Source organism: Pagrus pagrus, assembly GCF_965226575.1.
Source record: "Pagrus pagrus genome assembly, chromosome: 21".
Classification (NCBI taxonomy): Eukaryota; Metazoa; Chordata; class Actinopteri; order Spariformes; family Sparidae; genus Pagrus; species Pagrus pagrus.
The window spans coordinates 6545986-6569054 of NC_140208.1; the positions used below are offsets into that span (position 1 = coordinate 6545986).

Genomic DNA, 23069 nt, shown 5'->3' on the forward strand with positions numbered 1-23069 from the left:
TGTTGCCTCTCCCTCTCTTCTTCACATGCTGGATGGCTTGTGTCACAGGGCTTCTGAGATTCATTTTCAGGTTTTCTACACTGACTGCATGGAACAATATAGAAACTGATCTTAAACTTAAGAATTGAGTCCAGTTTGTCTGTGTGCAAACGTTTTATCTGGTTATTTTGGTGTTTTTTCTATAATTTACTGTTGAAACTTTGTGTTGCTGCCATTCTTAGGCAGGTCTCTCTGGTAAAGATCATTGATTTCCGTTGGACTAATCTGGTTAGATAAAGTCTACAGGAAATGGAATAAAATGAAAAACATTTAATTTCATAAAAATTAATAAGCAAATTACACCTGAAGGTCCTTTTATCAGCCTTGAGTAGAAATGGGAAGTAATGAAGTACAAATACTGTTACTGCACTTAAGTACATTTTTCAGGTTTCTGTACTTTAATTGAGTATCTATTTTTCTATGCATTACCAACCCAAAATATTGGTATTTGACATCCTGGGAATGAGACTCAACAATCAACTATCTTTGTGGTGTGGTGTGTTTAAGAACAGCTGGGACAAATCCTACGAATGTTACCTTTAAGCTTAATAGTCTTTAAGTTATATTAATATTACATGAGCTTCAGTTAGCTTTGCACAGAAATGGCCGATAGAAATGTCCTTCAGAGGGATACTTTTCACTTTTATATTTTGAGTACATTTCAGAGCCTGTAATTTATTACTTTTACTTCAGTAAAGAAGTTGAATCAGTACTTTTTTTAAACAATTATCTGTACTTCTCCTGGCGGAAATAATGTATGGACTTTTGCAACCTGTGAAAACTGTTGGATTAGTCTTTAGTAAATTTTACTACTTTATTTTAAAAAGTGTTCATGTAATCCAGAGTGAAATATGGGATTGAAGACTGAAACTCAAACTAAACTAGTTCAAAAGGACTCCTTTAACTCTTTTACAACTAAAATCAGATAAGACTACACAATAAAAGCCTCCTGTTTCACACGCCTGTGATGATTATTATGACTCATTCTGGGCCACAACTTGCGTGACAACTAATGATTGTTTCTAAAAACATGTATGGTAAAGATGCCAACCTGGGTTGATTGTTGAGCAGAATACTGTACTTGGTGTCATGATATCAGGAAACACCGACTCCTCCACACAGGTTGAAAGTGAGAGACAGCAGCTCAGTTCCTCATTTTGAGTAAGCCGCTGTGATATTTCAGTCATTTTGCACTAGGTTGCGTGAGATTGGCAGCAGGTCGTTGGCACAGGGGAAATCGTGGGTAGCTTCAAGGTCTAGAGATCAGTCAGTGTCGCGTGCTAACAGCCTTTATAGGCAGTTTCCACAATCACCTTTTATCATTACATCTTTCACTGTGTGGCTGTTAACTGCTCAGTCTACTCGCAATATTAAATTATGCCCTTTTCTCTAAATATCTTTTGTTTTAACTTCTTTATTTGATGGTGGAGACAGACATTAAGGAGTTTCACTTAAAGGTAAGCGGAACAACAGTAAACAGAGAGACATTTGTCTTGTGAGCAGAACAGTGCTGAGTGTCAGAGATTGGGATTTATTTGACATTTCTTTTAGTCAGAAATTACTTTAAAAGATTGGTTCCCTAAAGCTGTGAACTTCATAGTTTGGAAACAGGTGCTCCTGACAAACAGTGAGGTGAGAAACTATATGTGATTTTTTAAATTGTAATTTTCAACTCAAAAAAGAACGAGGAAATAATTAATTTTGCAGTTAAATGTCGACTCTGCCCAAACGGATGTTTTCCGGGTTATGTTTAAGACAAATTATGTTTTGTAACTTGACACACTTTGTCCCAAAAGTTGAAAGGAGGAAAAATGTACAAATTTAAGCACAAACATAGAATATTTGTTGGTATATTGATCAGGCAGTTGAAGAACAAGGAAATGTCTCCTCCAGACAGTATTAATTTGAGTCATGGCAGGGTTTTGCCTTCTGACGAGCTGCAACCCAAACTGCCAAACTGTTTTTATTATATTACGATTATAAAGTGCATCACTATTAAGCCCCATCACGTACATGAGGGGTTAAAACAGGGCACTATTTTTATAGTTCAATTTTGAGGGATAATATAACAAAAACTCCTGAAATCGTACTACATAACATCGCACCTTTCTCGGCTCGTATATGATTCAGTGGTCGGGTTTTCCCCTCTGTGTGGCGGCTGCAGTTTATGTAGTATACTTTATAATACTATGCCCTAAAAAAATAAAGAAATATGGCAACACTCATCTCATTGACCTGAATTTTGCATCCGATACCATGGTTTACAAAAACCTCCTCAGCAAAATGCAGTCCAAAAGCTTAAAGACAACGGTTTAGAGTTTACTGTAAATCGATATGAGTGCCACAAGGCTCAATTCTTGATCCACTTATTTTTACATAATAATAGCGTTACTCCTACGTATTTTAAAACTCATTACTATGCAGATGACAGTATGTTGTAATCTGCTGGTTGCACTCCTACTCCAGCTCTGACTCATCAGTCTTGTCATTCTGCATTTGATGCTTTCCAGATATCTCTTCTCAATCATATGTGTCCTAAATGCAAAAGTACAAAATATTTGGCATTCGCAATACTTTGATGGACTCAAAATTCAGTATTGATGGGTTGTTATTATAGTCGGTCTTTTTGTAAAACTATTGTTCATTCTAGTGTTATTTTCTGTACCTGAATACGGAGACACTGCATACGTTCACATGCTCCCGTCTCCACTCAAGCTGATAAACCAAGTCTATTATACTTTATACTATTAAAAGCTTTATTATCAAAATTTTACATTTCTTCTCTCATTTAATGCACACAAAATATTTAAGTTACAACTATGATACACAATCTATTGTCATTATTGTTGATTATTATTGATGATGGATTGTCAATTTCTCAAGACAAATTATCAGATCTATTTTTACAACTTTTATATTTTCAAATGTGTGAAAAAATTACAAATAATTCTATTTAGGTGTTTTTTTTTCTATTAGTTTCTTTTTTGCCTTTCATGGCTTGGTTTGACAGGAAAGATTAGAGAGATGACAGCAAATCGGATGGGAGAGAGGGGGGATGACATGCAGTAAATGACCCAGCCTCTGTACATGGGGTCCACGCTCTACCAAATGGAGATATCCGAGGAGATCCATAATTCTAATGTTTTTCCTATACATATTGACCCTTACTGCCCGCCGTCCCTTAAAGCGACACCCCTGCTAACAAACCCTTCCTCCACCACCTAGGGTTCCAAATTACCTGCTTGATCATGATAAACAAATCAAATAAAAATGTAGCGTTGCTCTGGTGACTCACAAAGCATATTGTTTTTTTGTGCTGTTGCATGATGTTACCACATCTGATGTTAAAATTGTGACGCAGCAGCCATTGTTGACTAAAAGTTTCTAAGCAGCTGTAAGACAATTATTAGGTTGTTTCAGTTTATTCTTGTTGACATTGAATTGTTGGCTGTTGTCATGTGTCAGCATGTGGGAACCCATCAGCAGCTTTGAAATGACCAGTGTCACATGCCAGTATGGCCAGTCTCATTTCTCCTTTTATTGTAGTGGCTTTGCAAAATGACAATTTGTTTTAAATCATTTCCCTCAACACGCATCGACTTTCAACAGAGGAGACTGAAGTAAAGTAAATTTTCTCTCTTGAACAGTAATCAGATAAATGATGGTGTAAAATTTGAGATTTATTCCCTGTCGAGTGTCAGTTTTATCATTAATTCTCTATTAACATTCAAACCGCAGATCCCAGGTTGTACAATTAATTTACAGTTGTTACTTTGCAGTTAAATTGGATTTAAATTATTTTGAGAATTTGCAGGCACAGTGCTGAGAGAGATAAAAAGATTATCTTGTAAATATAACACAAATCACATTAATATGAGTCATATGTGGGCTCCCATTGACCACAACCACATTACAGTTTAGTCTTTTGGATTGATCTGTAGAAACAAAGAACTAGTTTCACATTTAATTTAACTGAGTGATGTTATATAAATTAACTGAATGTGCGTAAATGCTTATGGATGTGAAACTTCTATGAGCTCAGGCGTATTAATAAATGTATTTACTGATAAGCACCTGACTTTTTGAACTTCTGTCATTATAGAAAATATAAAAATATAACATTCTTGTTCATATAAATGCCTTTTGCTCAAACAGTTATAGACTTATTTAACTCTGTATCATACTTTTTATATGCCAATCTAAAAGACACATTCTTTAAGACTTAATTTATTTTTTAAAACTGTCCAGATTTTCTTAAATGACCTTACCTGAGCAGTTTGAGATGTTAAGCATGTCCTAAGTGCTCCTCTTGTGTCTGTTGTAGAGATGTGAGCAGCTGGCACTCTTCCTAACCCTTTAATACCCCAGCAATGAAACCTCTTTTTTTTTTTTTGCTGACCGTGCCATACCTCTGTGTTTGCATCAACAGGAGTCACTGAAGGATGTGACTCTGATGCTTTTGTGGTGCTCTCATATCTCTTTGAATGTAGGTTACTTATGATCAGTCTTTTGTATCAGTATAAATCAAGAAAAAGTTTCATCCTGGTCTGCAAAGTTTTGCTTACAGTCAACAGATGTTTATCAGCATCACAGCAGCCATACTGCATGTATCTGGTGCTGTAATCATTATAATCTGTAAATCTATGTTTTCAAATTCAGTATCACATTTTGTTTCACTCATCACATTTCTTTTGGCAAATCTAATATATGTCCTAAAAAGAGGACACAAAAATCAAAGAAATGCACAGAACATGCTCACAGCATCAAGCTTTAGGTTCAACAAGCGGGCAAACATGCAAAAACACATGGGTGTAGCTGGTATCAGAACCAGTTCACAACCTTTCCTTGACTTCTTTTGAGGTCATACGATCGCTTGTGGATGAGGCCACGTAGGTGTCAAACTGATCGAGTCAAGTCCCCGGGACCACTTTTCAGAAAGCACACAGCCTTTGCTGAGGGGCCACACATAACCACAGAGTCTTTTGGTGACATTTTGTGGCTAAAACTTAAAAGCTGAACTTGCATTTTAAATGTAGTTTAACTTTACTTTAGGGCTATCAAAATCAAGATAATAACATGTTAATGCAAGTTCCTCTTACACAGATAGTTTGCAACAGAGACGCCTGGCCAACTCTACTTGCGACAAACTTTCAACAGCGATAGCTAAATGGGTGACTACAGCTTGCGACAGCTCAAGACTCCTGTGGCCTACAGCTGAAAGGCAACATGATGAAACAGTAAAATACAGCAGATATCTGAAAGTACAGGGATGCAGGAGAACCTAAGAACCTTTCTCTCTGGTCTCCTGCGCAGACGAGACCTGACTCTCACAACACGCTTGTTTGAGGGAGGGATGGGGGTGGCAGTGGGTTTCAACTGGTAATGGAAACACAAATCTGCACTTCAGTGTTTGACTGGGCGCCACCCAAAGTCAAGTCAAGTTCACACCAAACGGGCAGTTCAGGGTCGCCGATAAACCTAACCAGCATGTTTCCAGTTAGCAAGGGGTAAAACCAGAGCATCCACAAACAACCAACGCAACTTTTTTCAGCACCGACAGCTAGATCATTGTTAGACCATCACATCAGGATTTGTGATCAACAGATTGCTGGTTTTATGCACTGGCAACTGTCTTTTACATTTTCAAATTCTTCTTTAAGGGTATCTTATAGGCTTGAGCATTATCCAAAATTTTATATCAGGATATTGTCCTGACCAAATGTAACGATAGACGATGTTTTCGTCGTGAACTGCGCTGGGTGATGGACTCTGGTGAGATCGCCAATTTGTGGTGTTGACACCTGCTCAAGGCAAAGACAACATTCAGCCTCATGAAATCCCTTGGCTTGCTATATTCTGCTGCTTTAAACCTGAAATACTGCCAAACTGGCAACCTGGATTTCTTAGAGACTAAGACTAGTATGGTAAAGCGCTGCGTGCATGCCGCTACATCAGGTCAATTAACCTGTATTCACCTCCCAAAAATCGTCATGCGTGTCCTCCGCTGCAACAATTTTCTTTTCAAAATAAAAGCCCAAAGAAGCCATAACAGCTGTTCAATATTCAACATTGTGAATGTGCATGTGACAGCAAACTAGAGCCCGACCGATAAAGGATTTTTAAGGCCGATACCGATACAAATATTTGGTGATTTAAAAATCCGATATTCCGATATATCAGCCGATATATATATATAGTATATAAATATAAAAAAAATCCAGAAACGTGTAACAAAACATAAAACAGACCTCCGTAACATTAGTTATTTGTAGTTATTTATGAGTCCTCACTGAAATAATATGATAATGCAGTTTAAAAATAAACTTGTTTGTTTTATTGTCACAACAGAACAGAGGAACATCAAAATTACTTGCTAATTCAGTTTCACTCTCGGCTTACATGTAACAGCAGCAAAACTGGACATGGTAGTCACAAATTTTGTCATGCTTATTTGAGTTAAGAGAACTGATGAGGATGTTCTTTTAATTGTCATTCAAGCAATGTATTTCTCGTGACAGTTGCCATGAACACACTCCACCGATGATCTCAGTCGTGGTTAACTGGTTCGCTCTGCCCGACTCTGTCTGGATCAGCTGGTTGTCGGGTTTGTGGCGTTCTAAACACGAGTGCCACCAACAGGGACGTTGTAGAGTGTCCTCTGGTGGACAAAATATGCAACGCCAACACTCATAACATGGTTGAAGGGTGTTTCATCCGTTCTTATTTTATTTTTTAAATATTCATTCATCGGCCATTATAAATGCCGATACCGATAGTTTGGAAAATGCCTAATATCGGCCGATAATATCGGCCAGCCGATATATCGGTCGGGCTCTACAGCAAACATCATATTAGATAATATCTAATATCAGCCCAAGCTGAATTTTAGAAAAAAACTTACCTAAAAAGGTGTTTTAGTTCATGTTCTTGAAAATTAAATTGTTATCAATTTCCCAGACATTGTTAGAAGTTGATTAAATCACAGTGTGTTGGGGGATATTAGATTTTTCTGCTTTGACTCTGTTCCTGTGTGTGTGGGCAGTGAAAACGTGGGTTTGAATTTGTCTAATTAACTGCGCTGCACTAATTCACCATGCAGACATGTAGTGTGATCACTGCAGAGATGTTAACTGTGATAAGCCAAAAACCTCATTGTTTGCCTCCAGCGTTGGCACCAGACCATGAAAAAAGTGTGCAGTGGGTCGATGTGAATTGTTGCTGCTTATGAGAACTGTTTGTCACGTCGACAGCTGGGCTGAGGTGTTTACGATTATCGATCCAGTGTGGTTTTGTTAACCTGTGACTATCTACCCTCCATGCTTGTTTTTGAATGTGGTTCTTCTTATCCGATGTGAAAGCGGTGACCCACTATTCAACCTGTCAACACAACATCCAGGATGAATAGTGATTGGTTCCTTGGCATTAAAGCTACCTTTTTTCGAAACTAGGTCACCTCCTGCTCACATTGAGCTTTTCTTTTGTTTTGTTTTTAAATGCACACTTTTCTATTAATTGAGTTTAGAACAACAGTCAATGGAAACTTAAATTGGAAATCTATCATGAGTAAACATTCATATATGCATTAGATGCTTTTAAGTATGATATGGGAACTAAATATGAAGAAACAAATAAGATTTAATAAAATAACACATTGTCCGTTGGTTTGACCATTAAGAAACATGTATACAGCCAGTCAAAGGGCCCAGTGTAAACACACTACAATATGTCACCCTGTTGAACTTTTCTTATTACATAGAACTATTGACTTAAATGTGTGTGACGTGTTGGGAACATCATCATCATTACTCTGTTTTAAACTGGGGGACAAGACCGAACCAAAGTGAAACTTACACCCCGCTGCACAGAGAAATGTCTGTTATGTTCCCTCTGTAGTATTTATCCATGCCTAATAACATGCCTCCCTGATCGCAGTATATGTGATTGGCCACCGCAACTTGACTTTGGGCAACGTTTCTCCAGAAGTTGAGTCAACTTCAACTTTTCTGCCGCAGCCGTCTGCGGTTTATTAAGCAGAACCACCTGCAGCATGCACTGCCACAACCAAAACAGACTACTCTAATTAAATGAACAGGAAAACCTGTGTTTTCACCACAACGCCAGACCCAATGTGAATACAAGTCCTGTTTACTTTTTGTTCCCACCCAAATGTAATATATATTAGGATTACACAGATTACCAGGTAAGACTGGGCTATTTTTTTGTTGGTGAATAATGCACTGCAGTGCATACTTTGTCATATTTGTTTGTTGATGATTTAAGATGATTGAATAAAATACTGAAATATAAATGACAAGTTTTAAAATGTTATTTTGGGTTAGCATTGTTACATTATTAGTAATAATAAATGTAGTATAATTAAAAAAAGAAATAGTAGTAATAAAAAATAAAAAAAAGATTAATCCAAAAAATAATTGATAGATTAGGTGCAGCCCTAGTTTATTCATGCCTAATATGGCACAATTTGTAATGGATTTCTGGGTTGTATATCATCTGTTTTTTTACACACAACTCAAATAAATTATTATTGATTTACAGATGACTACCTGCTTTTGATGAAAATTTTAAAATGCTTGATAAGTGTCGGCTTAATTTCTTACTTTAGATATTGTGGATTCAGTGTCTCTCCAGTTTTTAGATGTTATATTCTCGTTTGACTTTTGTGCAATTCTGATTAAGTTTCATTTTGTTTTTAATTTTTTGCCCAACATATTTATTATAAGTTGCTATAAAATGGTAATTTCAGATATTACATTATGTAGCATAATGTTAAAAAATTTCATTATCATGACCATGTAGTGGTAGCAATCAGGTAAATCAACAATTTAATTGAAAGTAGGACTGCACCCAACTATCAGTTATCAAATTATTTGGCAATTATTTTTCTGTCAATCGACTAATGGATTAATTGACTAACTGTTTCAGCTCTAACTGAGTGGTGTGCATGTAAAACATTTGTTGTCAGTTTTTAATTAGCCTGGGCAGAGCTGAGCATACTCCACTACATTTATCACTTCCTTGGCTGCAAGTATGACACAGAAACTTCTCAAATTCTGCTATTTAATCTTTGGTTATCTGTAACCAGAGTAAGGTCCAGATCTCACTTTGTCACAACTGTTTCCATCTCCAAAAGAAAACTGAAATTGATTCTACTTTCTCAGGTTTATCATTTGTTACTCAGTGTGTGTGTGTGTGTGTGTGTGTGTGTGTGTGTGTGTGTGGGATGGATGCAGGGTCTCTGTTTCACTTGTATCTTTCTTGTACCATCTTTCTCTTTGTTTTGTTGCCGTTTGCATTTTTAAAGATTATTTTGACGGATATTATGAATAACAAGTAGTGGGGTTGATATTTTTTGCATCACAATTTTCGTTTTCACTGACAAAACTATTAAAATCATGGTGCGACATTTGCTGGAGTCTGTGCCAAACAAACATCTACAAAACAAAATTTGTAGGTCAGGACATCGCTGCAGCTCTACAGTACTTCATTACATCGCTGTTAAGTCACGTTACCTTTATCGAAAAATAACAGCCTCTGTTATTTGGATATTGCACGTTTGATATTTCTATTATATTTCAACTAATTGTGCAGCCCACATTTCCTGGTATTTAACTTCCTATATATTCTTCTGGACATGTTAATTTATGTATTCATGAATTGAATTATACACTTCAGACTTTATTGGGTACATCTGTACAATCTAACGTAATCCAATAAAACTGTCTATAAAGAATATAATTTTATATAATTTCAGTTTTGTTTCAAAAGCAAAACAAAAATCATTTTTTTCATGATACCTGCTTGCACATATGCACTTTTCATTAGAAAGCAGCTTCTCTGTGAGTTTAATCTGTCTGAACTTCTGAAGGTATGAAGAGAGAGGGGATGCGGCTGGTTTGGGACGAGACGGTGCGAAAATAAAATGAGTTTCAGATTAAGTGGAGCAGGCCACAACAATATTTTGAACAAAAGGATAAATATAAATGACCAGCAGCTCTTTTTAACCACTGGAGGGCGAATTAAAACCAGTTTTAATGATCATTGACATCGACATCTTTTATATTTCAGTCCAACAAACTACGATATCTCTGCATCCTCATACAAAAACAGCAGCCAGTCTAGTAGGCAGTATTACAGTATGGCTGAGATTATTGGGTTGCAACATGCCCTTGATTTGCTTTAAGAAATTCAAAAAAATTCCCTAAATGTCTTTCCACATGTGGTGAGGAGACCCAGAGAATGCCAGAAAAGTTTCCTGTCTGAAGCTATTACAAAAAAGCTAACGTCCTGCATGCTGAAAAACAAAGGAAGTTGCTTTTAAACATAGAAGTTGGTGTGTTAGTGGCACATGCATTCTCCTGTATTTTAACTTTAAATGATCATTGACAGTGCATCCATTGTTGTTGGCTAGAGATGTTCATTACTACATATTAATGTACAACTTATAAAGTGTTGTAGTGTGTAGCTGCTCTTTACTTGTTATATCTGTGGGCTGAGCTGCTACACGGCAAGTTGCTGGCAGTGGTTTTGGTTTGGAGAAATAGTCTGAGGAAGTTAAAAATATCTGTAATCTTGAGTGCCTGATATACTGATATACTATACTAACAAATATTAATCTCTTCTTTTATTTGACAAAAGCAGACAAAGTTCTCAAATTTTAAATGTTGTATAAACAGTAACTGCAGGAGAGTAGTAAACTTTTTAGTAATTGTTTTTGGTAAACTGGAACTATCAAATCAAAATTTTAAAAGAACAAGATTAATTCTGACTGTGATAATATCAAATTATTACACAATTATCAAACACCATTATCATTTAAAATCAGGGTTACCGCGAGTGTGTTGCAATACCAGCGGCCTGGCGTGCCTGAGTTGACTACCCGTCAGATCTTAGCATCTTGAATTTCTTTAAACATTTTAAACGTTTAAACTAAAATAATGTTGGAATAGCCCAGTATGCAGGTTGTGACGTTAACATGAGCAAGTGTGCAGTTGACAGAGAAATAGAGTGTGTGTGTGTGACCCCAGTATGAAGGTAGCAATAATGTTAAAGCTGTAAACATAGCCGTGTAGTGTTTGTACATTTCCAGCTGTTTGTCAGTGAATAAACGCTACAACTCCTCAAAACCCAGGCAAAGTTTGTGCATCTTGCTTGCCTGCTGATTGAATTTGGTTGCCACAGAATTAGCGACAACTTCAACCGAGGGTCACTCAGAGTGGACCGACCTTTAAAGGAACAGTTCACACAAAAATGAAGTCGGTCATCTACTTGCCGCCATGCTGATGGAAAGTCAGGTAAAAAATCAACAACTAAAAAAAGAGCCCCCTGCAGCTCATCTGGCGTAATCCAAGTCGGCAGAAGCCCCAGGATTATTTTTTTTTCAGCTTTATTTAGCAGCTACAGTGAAGATTCACCTTATGTGAAAGGTGTTAATGACTTTTCAATTCAAATTGGGATCTCAGGGGCCTTCAAAACCTGGGATTATGTTGGATGAGCTGTATGGAGCCTTTTTTGTTGTTGTTGTTTTTGGGTGAACTGTTCCTTTAAGGTGGACCAGTTCATTCGAGTGACAAGCCACATTTGGCTGCTTCTCCTAATTCTATATTTCAGTAAATGTATTTTCCTTTTTATTCCACATTAAAATGCTTTCAGTAAAGGGTGTATTTGGCAGTGTGGCACATACACATTTGCATTAGTCTGTGGTGGTTAATTTGGCATTACAGGTAGTGTGGTGTGTACAGTAAGTTGTTTTTGTAACCTCACACATAATATGAATCACTCTGTCATGAGTCATGACTCCGGCAGTCTTTCTCTAACAGGACCAGTGGAGGAAATGTCTTTTTAAAGGTGACAAAGAAATCTGACCGTAACTGGAAATGTGATTACTGGCTTCAGTTACAACACATTTCCATGGTAAAATATATCAATATACACAAACTATAGAACCCAATAACCATGTTATATTAACAGTAAACCTTCATACAAAAACTGTTTATCCTGATTTCTTAAATGTTGTGTACTACCATAAAATACAAGTTATACAATATTCAAAGCTCCTGTAAAAGATACAAATTAAATGTACACTTTTACTGCGAGAACTCATTGTCACTTTTATATTTCAGTCCAACAAACTACGATATCTCTGCATCTTCATACAAAAACAGCAGCCAGTCTAGTAGACAGTCTCAAGGCTGAGATTATGTGATTGCAACATGCCCTTGATTTGCTTTTAGAAATTCAAAAAATGTCCCTGAATGTCTTTCCACATGCGGTGAGGCGACCCAGAGAATGCCAGAAGAGTTTCCTGTCTGAAGCTATTACAAAAAAGCTGACATCCTGCACGCTGAAAAACACAAAGTACAGGAAGTTGCTTTTAAACATAGTAGTTGGTGTGTTAGTGGCACATGCATTCTCCTGTATTTTAACCTTAACAAGTTTCCTCAATTTCACACAAAAAAAACACTGATTTTTATTTATTGTGGGGAAAAATGTTGTTGAGTATTTTGCGTCTGTATGGTGACTGCTGCCATGCGCACCTTTGCAAACGTGTCAGAGCTCTCTGTGAGCCTAATGAGATATTGTTTATGTGTTTTGGAAGCTCTGCTATCTTTCATGCTGCACCAGCTTCCTGATTCCAGCCACGTTCCCCATCGTAAATGAAGGAGGAAATTCCTTAAGAGAGTTTTTCACCAACAATCTGAGGAAGAGCAGGAACCTCGGCTGTGCTGCCAGCAACATCAGGGCAGTCCCAGTCCAATTAGTAGATTTACCACAGCAGCGGTATGTACAGTGGTGTGTTTATGTCAGTCGACCCACAGGAGTAAGTGAAGACATACCAGCACTTCCCCTAATTAACTCCTTTCTATGAAACTAGTCAGTGGTAAACTTTATACGAATCAGTGTGTGATGAACGCAATAAACCAAAGGATAAGGCTGCAACAAATCATACTATCAAGATACGGTTTCCCTCTGCCCGTCGGAGAGTTATAGTGAGTTTCAGCTCAGTGTTTTGGTTTTACTCCCACTACTCTCACAGTGTAGTTCTCAGCCACAGCAGACAGCTACTTTCAGAAGAAAAGCTGTAAAAATCTACTGAACATTACCTGCTCAACAGCAAACAGACACTGAAAGGCTTCAGCCTTTTTTCACCACCATTCCACCATCCTGAAGTTAAAGAAAATCATCTATAGTTGTTACCTAAAAGTATTAGCATTCAAAGTACTTTTACCTCCAACCTGTACCTGTGCCTTTTATTAAATCAAACACTCTATAGAATAGGTAAGCATCCTACTGGACTATGCACACACTGTAATTAACTGTAATAAACTGGGCTCAACAGCCAAAGGGACTGGTGAATGAAAGAATCCAGTGGCCGAGAATGTTTTTTACCAGCCAAAATGCACACTGGGTATGACTTTATTATTTAAATTATTAACAAAAGCTGCAATGAAACCATTTGAAAATCGTGACAGAGGTACTTTGGGACCTCTACAAGAATAGAAAGAGTTTGCTGATAACATTTTTTCATAGAATTTTTTTAATTCACCTTTGTTTTGTCATACAAAGCGATTAACTTTCAAAGTTAACTGGGTCCTCCTTAATACACAGGCGGCCTTCTGAGATTTACGATTTAATTTTGGACCACACTTTAACCCCCGTCTGATAGTGTAAATAGACAGCTGTTTACAAAAATGTTTGCCATATCAACTATACATGATGACAATAGTTTGTGCTGCCCTCAGGTGGCCAAAAATATTCATCAGTGCATCTTAAACTGACAGTATGTCTGGGCTGATGACCTGAGAATCAGTATATCATTTGTCATTTGTTGTATAATTATGTGAAGTAAAAGAAAATCCATACATCTTATTGATGCTGTGTATGAATATATACAGTCCCAAACATTATTTTGCAATGCGAGTTTCAGGGAAATGACGTTTAACAAAATTATAATGATGAAACAGGAAGGCTACCAGCTGTCTGAAAAGAGGTGTACGGCTCCCATTTATGTCAGATAATGTGTTAGTAATAGCTATAAGTTTGTATTTATTCCTCCTTTCATCCCTCTGTTTTCATTTTACCTTTAATTCATCCACTGTTCATCTTCTTTCCTTTCGATCTGTTCATCAGGCATTTGTCAGCATCACAGGAACACAAGTATGCACATACACAACAGTCAGCAGTGCTAGATAAAGAGGGTTGGGCTTGTTTCTGAACACAGTCTGCTTTCAGATCTTGAGCTTCATAATGGCTCCTCAGGTCAGTGACTGGCCTCGAAGGTTACTGCTGATCCCATCAACTCTCTCCACCATGATCCTGTACCTGCTCTGCACTGCTCTGATCCTCCGTATGTATCCGACTTCACATATTTTTCATTTTACACACAGCTTTGCGTGAAATATTTTTTTTATCTCTTAGTATTTCCTGTTTTTTGAGTTTGCTGCATTTTTCCATGAGTGTCCATTGTCCTGCCTTTGTGAGGGATTGATCAGAGGAGAAGGTGGTTGAGGCATTTTACTTTTAGGAGCAGCCAACAAACAGACGTCTGCTGTGAGAGTATTTAATAATGCTGTGGACTTGTTTCATGTGATGTTAAATAGCTTTTCTGAATTTGTGTATGCAGGTGTTGTGGATTCACAAACGGTCAACGTGACGGAGGAAGAGTTGAGCAGAGTAGAGAGGAACCAGACATTCACTACTGATAACAGTAAGGCATTTGAGTTTACATTTTTTTGAGTATGAGTAGCAACTAATGATTATTTTCTGTCAGTTAATCTGCTGATTAGGCCTGTTATGATGATACTGTCAATATCAATATCACCTTATTTAAATGTTAAAATGTTGACATTGATTTGTTGCCATTTTTAAAAAAAATGGCTGGCAAAGGCAACCTGGCAACCATTCCTGTTTAACCCCTTTAATCTATGGTTCTGACATGGCGGCAGTGCTTTAAATTTAAAGTTTAAGGTGACTTTAAATTTGACTAACAAGTTACCTCAGTAAGTAAATCTATCTTCTTCCAGCTGAGGCATTTATCTAAGGTCAAGTCCTTTTTATCATTTATGTTGGTGCTAGCCAGGCCTCCATTTCAGGCATGCAGCTCGTCTTTTAAGGAAAACAAACGCAGGAGCAAATTTCCTCGGTACTGGCTTTACGTCACTGGCTCGCTGTGCGCTTTAGGAGTGATTTCAAGATTTTATTGTTTTCCTACAAGTCATTGAATGGGCTAGCTCCAACCTATCTCTCTGATGTTTTACAACCACATGTTCCATCAAGGTCACTCAGGTTTATTGTGTTGTGTTTTGCTATTTCTGACTGTTCAGCACTTTGGCCAACTGTTTTTTTAATGTGCTTTATAGATATATTTGGATTGGATTGGATTTGGAAACATATTTGATGACCTGTAAAATGAGACTCAGCACTCAAGACAATGGCTTCATTATGTTTCTCCAGAGTCACCCACTTCCTATTTAATAAGAATTTGCAGGCATTGCGTGGATGTGATATTACTCATTCACCAAACACATTTTTGCCTGCAGGTACAACAAAACCCTTCAACGTGACATCCAGTTTGTACAAAGACAAAAAGAATCAGACTGAGGATCAACTACAGAAGAACCAAACATCTGCTGTTATCACAGAGGATGATGGTGAGTGTTCTTGCTTGCAGGAGGGAAGGAAACTCCCATCCTTATCAGTGCCTTTAAATTTCCTGTGCTTCAGTCACTGTATGAAACATTACTATGCGCTGCGGTGTCAGGAATCTAGTTTCGCTTTCAGGCAAAAGCCGAGACAAAGCAACATGCGCTACTGGGCTTCTGAATGAGCCCATAACTTTATGAAAAGGGGGGGATTCAAAGAACCTGCAGACTGAATAAATCAGCATATCACAGCAAATATCCGAGGTTCATCTGTTGAACACAGCAAGACAATCAGGATACTGCGATTTAGCGGCTGTATGAACTTGCTTTCTCTCTGTTAGTCTGTGTATGTCAGAAGTATCTATTCTTCTTTACTTTGCAGAGAAGTTTCAAGACCAGGAAATTTACTTGCCAAGCAAACACTGCCGTCCGGACCTTCTGATAAACCTGAGTCACACCTACTGTGGTGAAGATTTTCACGCAGACATGCAGTCAATTAGCACAGAAAAGTGGTGTGATATGAAAGATATCATCAGGTGAGTATCTACAGAATACAGAATCTACAGGGCTTTACTTCCTGTTTTAAAATGACTTTATATATTGTTACTTATTCTTGTTTTAAACATCTACTTTCAGTTAATTCTTGGTTTCACACACTTAAAAGTCCTCCTGTTCTTCTTTTAGGAACACTACAATTTTCAAAAAATGCTACATGAGTTGTGCTCCTATACATTTTTTAAGATCATTGTAACGAGTTGTTGTATTTGCAATCGTCGGAGATGTAGTGATCAATACTGGAGCCTTACTTCAATATAATCCCTTTTAAGCCCTGTTAAAAAGAAAAGCTGTCATCAATCTTTCTAATTTCTTTATAGAGCTCGGTGTGTTTGTCCTTCAAGTGCTTTGCTAAATGTAACGTGTCAACACCTTTGCATAGCACTGATTTTTAGGATTAAGTCCATATGAGCATGCTTGTATCCTTTGCTTGTCCTCGTTCATTTGCCTCAAATGTGAAATATTTCAAAACAAAAAACATTTTAAACCAAGACCATTGGAAAGGGCTCTGCACCTGACATTTTTAAACGGGCACAATGTAGTTTTGGAAAAACAAACTTAAACTCAGAATTGTATTATTTGCAATATTCATGAGGAAATAATACAAACTCAGAATGTTTTCCCCCATACCTGAATAAACAAACTGTATCTCAGAGGATAATTAGGATAAGTTACTTTACAATTGTAGCAAAATATTCAAAGCTTTGACATTGTGGGTCCAGAGCTGGATCTGGGTCATTTGTACCACAGAGACCTGACTGGGGCCAGGATCCTTTAAACTGAGCGCTCAGTTTAGTCATTTTACTAGTGGTTTAATTTAAAACCACACAATACTCAGTTAGTAAACCTGACCACAAGATGGCTTTCTAGCCCATTACAGAGGGATGCACAAATACAGAATAAAAGAGGCCTTTTCATTGGGAGTCGATGGGTCACACACATGATACAACCTCCATAACATCAACAACAACACATCAAGGTGGTGTTAACCTGTTCCAGTGAGACAGAAACCAGCAAGAGACAAAAGATTTGACTCACGTTATTTGATGTCGAAGTCCATTTTCCTTTTCTGTCATGAAGTAGAGACAATATCCGATATTATCCGAAGTTCATTAGCATAGTTCCTCCTCTCTTCTCTTCGTTTCCGCTAGCTAGCTAGCTAACGTTAGCATTATTCAACGCTGTTAAACTAGCTAACACAACCGTTAACTCTCGCGGTTGTTTCATCAAAGTTACGCCATTAACTTTCTTTTTTTCTGTCGTGAGTCGAAAGTGTGACTGGTTTGCTTCACATTTCACTTCAGAGTTTCTTCTTCCAGACGTCTGTTCGTTCACAGTTCAGCTCTGACTGTTTGGTGCGCTGTTTAATTAACTTCACCTGTCGGTCCTTCAGTTAGCTAACTGACACGATCCCCTCCACTGTGAGACTGCAGTACCCTCTTTGACCACAACGACTGACGTTGCCAGCCAATACAACACAGGGGGGCGCTGTTTCACCCGTTTGATCTAAAGATACTAATAGATTATTATTATTATTATTATTATTATTTAAAAAGTTAGGATTATTATTTATGTATGTATTCATTTATCTATTCATTATAACCCTTAGTCTCTGACCCTTGACCTACCAATGAAAAAAGTTGTTTATTTATTTATTATGTATTTACCCATGTTACCCAGTTTCTTCTTTTTCTTCTTCTTCTCATTACCATTATTATTATTATTATTAGTAGTAGTAGCAGTAGTAGTATTAGTAGTAGTAGATTAGATTAGATTAGATTACATTACATTACATTCAACTTTATTGTGCACAGTACAGGTACAGAGACAACAAAATGCAGTAAAAGTGCAAAGTATGTACAGTATAAACAGTGCGGCAAAGACAGATATTTATATATAGCAGCAGTAGTAGTAGTAGTAGTGGTAGTAGTGGTAATATCGTATTACAAAGCTTTATCTGTGTGGCAATTTTGAACAAAAAGTGTGTATGCAAAAACAGTGTTTACAATGTTCCTTCATTACCATTAATACACACTTTTACAGTTTATTTGACTCAATCCCACATGCACCATCCTGCTGCAACAAATACTAGCTAGAGTGCAGATATGTGTTACTCCACTGTTTAAAATAGTCCCCAACAAATGCACTATTTTCTCCTGTTTGAGCAACATTTACAGCGTCTTTTTAGAGAATGAAAGGAAAAACGAAATTGATAGTTTGTGATCTCTTTTCAAGGATTTCCTCAGATATTGAGAGATGGACTAACACATTGTTTGTCTTTTCATGAGATATTTTGACAGTTGTAAAAAAACAAAACAAAAGTAACACCACCCTTATCTTTAAGCAACAGTCAGTGTTAAAATTGTCAGAAGCTGAGTATGTGTGAGGGTTTGTAATGATTGCAAGTGGCACTGGGAAATGTCCATCATCAAGACTGGGTAAACAGCTGCACCCTGAGTAGAGTATACGCTCTCTTTATGTTCTAACAGGAAATAGTTTGACCACAGCAGTCTCAGTTTTACTTATAGGTAGATGTGCGTCACAAAGTGGGTTATCCAGTTTCACAAAAACAACCCACAAAATTAGATCAATTCATCATTAAACACCATGTAAAAAATCTTGCAGTGTTTAAATTTTTTTTTTTCTGTCAGTGACAGTTTTCTCAATTAATCAATTAATCGTTCTATAAAAAGTCAGAAAGCAGTGAAAGATGCTGAGCACATTTCACTGACCAACAGTCCAAAACCCAAAGACTTAAATAAAACATTACACGAGCTGGTACCGGAGACTTTTTGTGAACTTTTGCTTCATTAATGTCTTAAATTCAAAGTAATGGGCCAATCATTTGAACAGTTCCCTTGTGTGTTCATGGTTATTAAATCCACTGATTTCTCGATCTATTTCAGACCGTACAACGACATGACGCTCTGTTTGGAGACTGCGTGTGCTTTATGCGGATGTTATTACCCAAACCCCACCATTCAGGACTTCTTCCTCTACATCCACTCTCTGTACTTCGAGAAGTGTACCAGTGAGGAGCTTGAACAAATGGATGCTCCACACGAAGTGGTGGTCATCCTCACTATCATCCCCGTCAGCATGATCCCCGTGCTGGTTTATCTGGTGGTCTGGAAAAGTAAATACCAAGATTAAGTCATGTTCGACACTACGATCACACTACGTTCATGTGTGTTCAATGTATTTTTCTGAGTATGTTTTAAAGGAACAGTTTCACTTTTTCATAATTACACTACAATGAGTTTGACACTAAAGCCAGAGGCTGGTTAGCTTAGCACAAAGACTGGAAAAAGAGGAAAACAGCTAGCCTGACTCTGTCTAAAGTTAACAAAGTCTCCCTATCAGCACATGAATCGCACTAATTATATAACATCTCATATCCTCTTAGTTTAATCGATACAAAATCCAAAGGGGAGGCCAGGAAGTCAGTGCACCTGGCCAAGATACAGCAGGTTAATTAGTGAACGGCATTAGTTTCCGCCTGTTTCCAGTCTTCATGCTAAGCTAAGCTAATCCTCTGCTGACTGTAGCTTCATATTTACCGGACACGTATGAGCGTGTGAGTATCAATCTTCTCGACTAACTTTAAATGTGGACGTTTTCCTTTAAAGGTGCAATTTGTAAGAGTTGGCCACCATGAATTCATACTCCCAAAAAATAACTAACTGTATTCTTTCCATACATGAATGACTGTAGCTACTGTTAGCTTGTTAGCTCAGTTAGCTTTTTTAGGCCCCTGGCCAGCTGGTAAGCATGCTAACTTCAGTATATGTCTCTTCAACAGAAGACATTGCGTCATTCTGTTGACACTTTTTTTTGCAGATTTTTGAATGTTTTGAGCTAAAATTCTTACATATTGCACCTTTAAGTAAAACAATATTTACTTATGAATGCATCCAGTCCAGTCAGAGAGTATGACTGTGCAAACTGCAGCTCTGGGGAAACAATGCAGAAACATCCTTAATGTGATTTGTAACCAGGAGCATGAATCTGCTGCTGTAACAGCCTCCTGTCTTCTGTCAAGGTTTACTTCAGCATTAAGAGAAGCCTTTACTTTAAATGGAGTTTGCTTTGTGCACGGTGGCTTTTTCATGTTGAAACAGGTCATGAGACAAACACACACAGTTGGAACAACAATACTGTCTGATATCATTATGATTTCTCTTCACTGGAACTGAGATGTCTCTGAATGTAAACACACTCTTAACACTGAAAATCAGAACTTTAACCTCTTATATACTGTATCTGTTCATGTTTTTAGTAAATAAAGTCTGGAACATGTGTGTGTTGTGGTCATTTCACAAGTGAAGGTTTTATTGTTATGTTTACATTAGTGTAACTCACCAAATCCATTTATTTGCTCTTAAATAATTTGCTAAAACTGATTTCTGAAATATTTTAAATGTCACATTGTTTGCTAGCAGTCATGTCTGCTAGCTCGCAGTCTTCTTTTTCACTGTTTTTGCTGGCACATGTCCAGGGTTGACATTTGTACCAAAGGTGGTCCCATTATCGGCTCATTAGCCACCCTTCGTATCAGAAAGTGGAGGTGATGGTGGTGGCGTAAGCAGACAAGGCTGCCACACGGCCGACTGCAGTTCGAGTCACGCCAAAGGATATTTTTAAGGAGACCTGGGAACATTTCCAGCAGATTCTGTGGCGACCAGAAATGCCTATTATTCACAGGAAATGAAAACCCTTACCAGAGCATTAACACAGTGTTGTGAGAGAAATAGGAGAAGTTTTACCTAAACAAACATAAAGAGTTGTGCAACCCTTCGTCCTTTTTTGCGTATACATTAAGTGCTGCCAACGATGAGCGAAACAGCGTGAAAACTCCTGGCAGGTTTATGGATTGTATCGCCTGCTTGCAAACAAAATGGTGTCTTACAAAAACACTGCTCTGCAGCGCTACTTGTTGCCAAAAATATCCCAGGTGCCATTATGTTGCCCCTGGGATATAACACATGCAAAGTTGCTAGCGGCCTCACATATGCAAACACACACGCACAAAATGCATTGCAGAGAGTGAGTTCCTGAAATGACACAGTGTGAAATTTCAGAGAAAACATGGCCACTGTCGTTCCTGGTAGCACCGTGCACGTTTGCATGTGTGTCAGTGCTACATTTTGGGTGCTGATGGACAGTCGGGTGAAGGTTTGTGGTCGACAAAACATTTCTGGAGCTTCACAGTACAGCAGCGTTGCAGCGTGGGTGCGAGACAGAGTTTTCAACTGAACTGAACTGTCCCTTTAAGGGTCAGGGTTAGGAATCTATTCAAAGAGAGTCCCCACAAGTATAAATAGAGGCTAATCTACTGTGACAAAGGCCCTGTGATGTTGTCGGGTCATAATAAGGATGCTGGAGATAAGAACAATCATTAGCACAGAGTCTCACTAACACTTATCTGCTTTTCCTCTGTATGCACTGGAATGAGCTGCGAACACACACACACACGCACACACACACACACACACACACACACACACACACACACACACACACACACAGGTAATTTGCTTCAACCACACTTTCACAGTTTCCCTCTTCCCTCTTCACACCTTCACCACCCACGCGCTCTGTCCTCAAGTCCTCCCGTCTTCAGTAAACTAACTTCACAGTGACCAGCAGGCGTCAACAGACGTTTCAATTCAGAAATGCCCGTTTTAATTACACGATTTATGCGCTACAGGCAGCTTAACTGAAGAAACACAGGCCGGTAATTAAGAGATAACCTGCCTTTAAGGGTAACGTCATAAAACAGCTGATGACACATAATATATTTGAGGTTAACACACTGAGGACAGACAGTTTTGTGATGTATCAGTGTTGGACTAAAGTAACCGTGATGTTAGCTTACATTTGGTTTGTGTGGTGCTCCACAGACAGGAGACAGAGGCTGATATAACTATGATCTACATTTCCTCCTTTCTCACACACATCAGCAGCAGAGTGTTTGTTCAGAGCAGATCTCTGCAGGTGATTCTCCCAGCATTGTGTCTCTTATCTCACAGCCTCTGTTGTCAGCAGACGTCCTGCTGCTGGCTGCATGTTTCACATTTTACCGGAGCACTCAGTCACACCGTTACATTACAATGCCGTCTCTTATTGTTTTCTAATTGCAGCACTTCACAGCAGTTCAGCTTGCTTGATGAAGCTGACGTGAAGATTTTGAGGTTTAGTATTTCCATTTTCTGCTACTTTATACTTCCTCTCCACTACATTCATTTGATAACTTTAGTTACTTGTTGCTTTACGGATTACACACTGCACCAGAGCCAAAAACATAAATATAATTACTTTTACCTTAAAGATTTAACATCAGATACTTTTTACAGTTTATCCTAAACATTCAACGTCAGCACATCTGGAGACACATGGTTTTCACTGGACAGGAGGGTAATCTGAAAAGTAACTAGTAACTAAAGCTGTCACCTCTGAAATGTGGTGGAGTGTAGTTACTTTGCAGGTTTAAAGCTTCATCAGAGGAAAAGCAGCACAGTTTTTAAAAATTAATTTATTTTACATTTAATATCAGATACTTAAAGACTTTTACTTAACTACTATTTGTATGGGTGACTTTCACTTTTACCAAAGTTATATTTTAACACAATATCTTTATACTTTTACTCAAGGGTGACTTTTTTTGTACTTTGGAGCACTATTTGCATGATTACTGCAATTGTTGTTTTCCACAAGAAACAGAAATAAATCAAAAGTAAATCAAAAATAATGAGACGGATCGCAAAAGGAGGACATATTTAATTTAATTTAATATTTCCTGCTGTATATCTGGGG

The 23069-nt window shown here is 37.8% G+C and overlaps 2 protein-coding genes across 4 annotated transcripts in view; one reads left to right on the plus strand and one right to left on the minus strand.

Annotated features, from left to right (window-relative positions):
* fmnl1b (formin-like 1b) overlaps positions 1-17680 on the minus strand; it is a 53797-nt gene extending 36117 nt beyond the window's left edge. For all 3 annotated transcript variants that reach the window (XM_084342293.1, XM_084342291.1, XM_084342292.1), the window contains exon 1: positions 17292-17680. The gene's annotated coding sequence lies outside the window, so the exon portion shown is untranslated. The remainder of the gene's footprint in view (positions 1-17291) is intronic.
* Positions 1375-20552, plus strand: LOC311250538 (uncharacterized protein). Its single transcript, XM_084342294.1, has 6 exons — positions 1375-1496; positions 14290-14404; positions 14681-14764; positions 15597-15707; positions 16081-16234; positions 19160-20552. The coding sequence occupies exons 1-6, from the start codon at positions 1461-1463 to the stop codon at positions 19404-19406; spliced, it is 747 nt and encodes a 248-aa protein (XP_084198420.1). The 5' UTR covers positions 1375-1460; the 3' UTR covers positions 19407-20552.
* Positions 20553-23069: the final 2517 nt, after the last annotated feature.

What these genes read in the sequence shown, in the direction of transcription:
- LOC311250538 (XM_084342294.1), top strand. Translation starts at nt 1,461, where the DNA reads ATGGTGGAGACAGACATTAAGGAGTTTCACTTAAAG. An exon ending in TTAAGGAGTTTCACTTAAAG is followed by an intron (nt 1,497 to 14,289) that starts GTAAGCGGAACA and finishes GTCTGCTTTCAG; the next exon opens with ATCTTGAGCTTCATAATGGC. An exon ending in CTGCACTGCTCTGATCCTCC is followed by an intron (nt 14,405 to 14,680) that starts GTATGTATCCGA and finishes TTGTGTATGCAG; the next exon opens with GTGTTGTGGATTCACAAACG.